The sequence below is a fragment of the Geospiza fortis genome, unplaced genomic scaffold (genome assembly GCF_000277835.1).
Source record: "Geospiza fortis unplaced genomic scaffold, GeoFor_1.0 scaffold237, whole genome shotgun sequence".
Lineage (NCBI taxonomy): Eukaryota > Metazoa > Chordata > Aves > Passeriformes > Thraupidae > Geospiza > Geospiza fortis.
In genome coordinates this window covers 5,081,500-5,084,751 of record NW_005054319.1, presented here as the reverse complement: position 1 = coordinate 5,084,751, position 3,252 = coordinate 5,081,500, and the positions used below count along the sequence as shown (strand labels likewise).

The following is a 3,252-nucleotide window of genomic DNA, read 5'->3' as shown; positions in this document are numbered from 1 at the left end:
GGCTGATAAAGCGATTTCACAGCAGCGCTTTGCCGCGAAGAGTTCGCTGGATGAGAAGGCGCACCTGAGTTTCAAGACAGATGCGGTGGTTTTGTGAGCTCGAATGAGCAAAGTCAAAACGTACAAAGTCACACCTTCCCCAGCTGAGACGAGGAGCTGGAGCGAGCTTGTAACCCACAGAGCACAGTGAGCATCCTGTCCCTGCCTGATCTGTTGGGTCCAGCCAGAGGCAGGGTGGGTGGGAACGTGGTCCAGCAATGGGCAAATCCCACCACGGGGGTTGTTGGACCTGGAGAACTCAAGTAGCAAAACATTCCTGAGGTCAAACTCTCGAAAGGGAAAGCACAGGAAAAGTGGAGCTTTTTGGCCACGCTCTTGATCACCACCTTGGGGGCTTCCCAGCATCCTGGTGTAAGCAAAGCCCTCGGCTTTGGAGGAAGCTCAGGCTACACTTCTGGCACCTTCCTGGTACATTGATTCACACGAAACCCTGGACAGAGGCAGAGAGGCAGCAGCTTCCACCTCAGCCCAGCTGGGCAGCCAGGGCACCTCCCTGACTCCAAACAGCTCTGAGTCACCACATTTCAGTGCACTGTGGTGAGTGGTGAAAACAGCTCCTTCTCTGGAGAAAGGGACACTACAGCTTCAGACATTGGCCAGCCTAAGAGCACTGTGGCTGCTGCTCCCTGTGGTAAGGAGGGAGCATCTGGGCCAGGATGTCTTTGGAAAGCTCTTGCATTACTGATCTCATTTAATGGCCCTTTTAAGTTCTCGTTGAATTCAATGAAAAACTGCCATTGACTTCCGTGGAAAGGGCCAATACTCTGAATTTTTAAAAAAATGAACTCTCTGTTCTCCCCAGGGAGAGCAGCTACTGCTTTAGACGAATAATTATCACAGTGGAGATAAGTAAGAAAAAAGCCTGTAGTGCTTGCTTGTTTCAGGCAGTTTTGAACATATGATTAAGTGGTGGTACAAGTTATTTGTCAATTTTTGCTCTGCAATTCTTTTTAATTCCACTTCTTTCCAAGTGCCAATGTTTAAAATGTCAACCTTTACTTGACTATTGTTGCTCTTTTCACGACTGCCTTGATGCAGCTTGCAATAACCAAATGCACAGATTTTCTTTTTATTTTTTATGTTGCAGCATAATGAGGAGAGAGGCTTAAGCTTTCAGACAGATTTTTTTTTTGACTCCTTAAAGGCAGAATGCTGTGAGTCACAAAACTGTGGCAGGCACTACACAAACATTATGTGAGTGTTTGTACTTATTCCTTTAAAAACTTACAGAAGAGAAAGATCAAATGCTGCATCACTTCACAGTGACTTTTTTGGCTGACACATATAAAAATTAGGAGCCAAAAAAGAAGAGCAAAAGAAGTTTATATGGGGAGTCACCAATACTATTGATTTTTACATGAGAGGAATGCCCTCTTTCCCCCTTCTCGTGCTTTGGCAGCAGCTTGTAGCACAAAGCCATGAGATACATGTGCTCCCCTTGCACACTCATACATATACATGCATTTAAGTGCTTTTTACATCATGGCATGAAGGCTTTTAGATGATTTTCTCCCAGCAAACACATTCACTAAGCAAGCACAGCTCTAACCCAAGGAATATGACAAGGATTCAAAACAGTAGACAGGTGGTTATTGTAAAATCTAATTTCAAATCTGCATATGGCTGATGCTCTGATTAAGCTCTGCTCCTCCAGCACTCAGAATAAACAGATCCATTTGACGTGATGACAACATAACCTTTGGATGTCCTTTACTGTGCACGCTCTGTGTGTGATAAGACACATTCCATACTTCCCACATGTAATGGCTGTGATGCAGATGGCCAGGCTTGCAAATGCAGGATTTTTTAAGCAGAAAACTAGGAAATGAATACTGCTTTTGCAGAACATGATTTTATGGCAGATTTCTATTCTTACTAATACACACTGGGAATAACATCAGCTCCATCCAAAGCACGCACTCGAGTCGTTACAACCAGCCCAGCAAGCAGCAAAATCTACCTCCAGCACAGCAAATCAGCCCAGCAGCTTCCCAGACAAACCAAACCAGGGATGTTGGTGTTCAAAATGCCATGCCATGCCCAAACCTACCCAAATACTTTCAGCCTCTTTGTGCCTGAAAGTTAAGAGAAAAGAGCATCACTCTGAAAAAGTAAAGAAAGCAAAGGAAGGCAATCTGATGGCTGTTTCAGAGCATTTCTATTTGAATCCTACCAAAGCAGTTCACAGTGCTTTCTGCTGCAAGGGGCAAGCAAGAAGAACAGAGGCTATGCTAGGTTAAGATGAGGTGTCTTCCTCTCCTGTTCTTTTACCAAATCCTTATTACCACCACTCGAGCCTGCTGGAATAGCCAGCTACCACTCTGCCAAAAAATAAGCTTCTTATCTCCAGATGTTTTTATAAATGGCAAGCCACTGTAGCTGGTGCTTCCCACTGCTGGTGGCAGCTGATAAAGGTCCAGCTTCTCTTGTCATTACAGAATTGACTTCATTTCCTTTCAGCAGCATCCCTCCAATAAAGGTACCTGCAATTAACTCTTCAGAACCATCTCTAGCAACATTTGTCTCTTTACAGGCTTCATGGCAATGCAGTTTCTTTCCTTGTGTGATTTTGAGGCTTTTTTCTGCCTTGGGTTTGTTCTCTGAAGGGGCAAGTCCAGGAGGTTTTGTTCAAGAAGTTCTGGGCAACCAGGAGCAGGACTGTTTCCTACAGTCTTTCAGCAGCAAGGATTAGCTTTGGCTTTGCCACAGGGACCTGTATTTATTCTAGCTCTATGACTGACTCCGTGGCAGGGGCAGGGAGTGCCTGAAGTGAGCTGAGCTGAGCTCTGTGCCTCCTGCTGATGGCAAAGCTGCAGGCTCAACCCTGCTGGCTGCCTCCCAGGCTCACGTGCTGCTCCCTTCAATCCTTTCTCCCAAACTCTCACTGGGCATCGTGCCCAGACAGCTCAGTGTGTAGTGGAAGGGTCCCCCCCTCTCCTACATCATTCTTGCTGTACTTCAGGGATCAGCAAGAAGCCTGGGCTCCAGTGCCTCTGTCTCAGGCTCTGGTCCCTTGAGGCATGAGAGAGTCACAGCAGCTGATCTTGTGCCAGTGATGATGCAGTTTCCAGCAGGAACTGGGCTGACATCAGTGTGACAGACACAGATTCCAGCTAGTGACAAAAGGGGAAGGTGCTACAACCCATTTCCATGACTCACCCAGCTTTTGGTCTCAGCTGCCTCTAAATCAGC

General features: G+C 46.3%; 1 protein-coding gene across 1 annotated transcript in view; it reads right to left on the bottom strand.

Moving 5' to 3' along the window:
• SYT17 (synaptotagmin 17) overlaps nucleotides 1-2,952 on the bottom strand; it is a 38,445-nt gene extending 35,493 nt beyond the window's left edge. Inside the window, exon 1 of the mRNA XM_014306783.2 lies at nucleotides 2,946-2,952. Within this exon, the coding sequence (XP_014162258.1) occupies nucleotides 2,946-2,952 (7 nt within the window). The remainder of the gene's footprint in view (nucleotides 1-2,945) is intronic.
• Nucleotides 2,953-3,252: the final 300 nt, after the last annotated feature.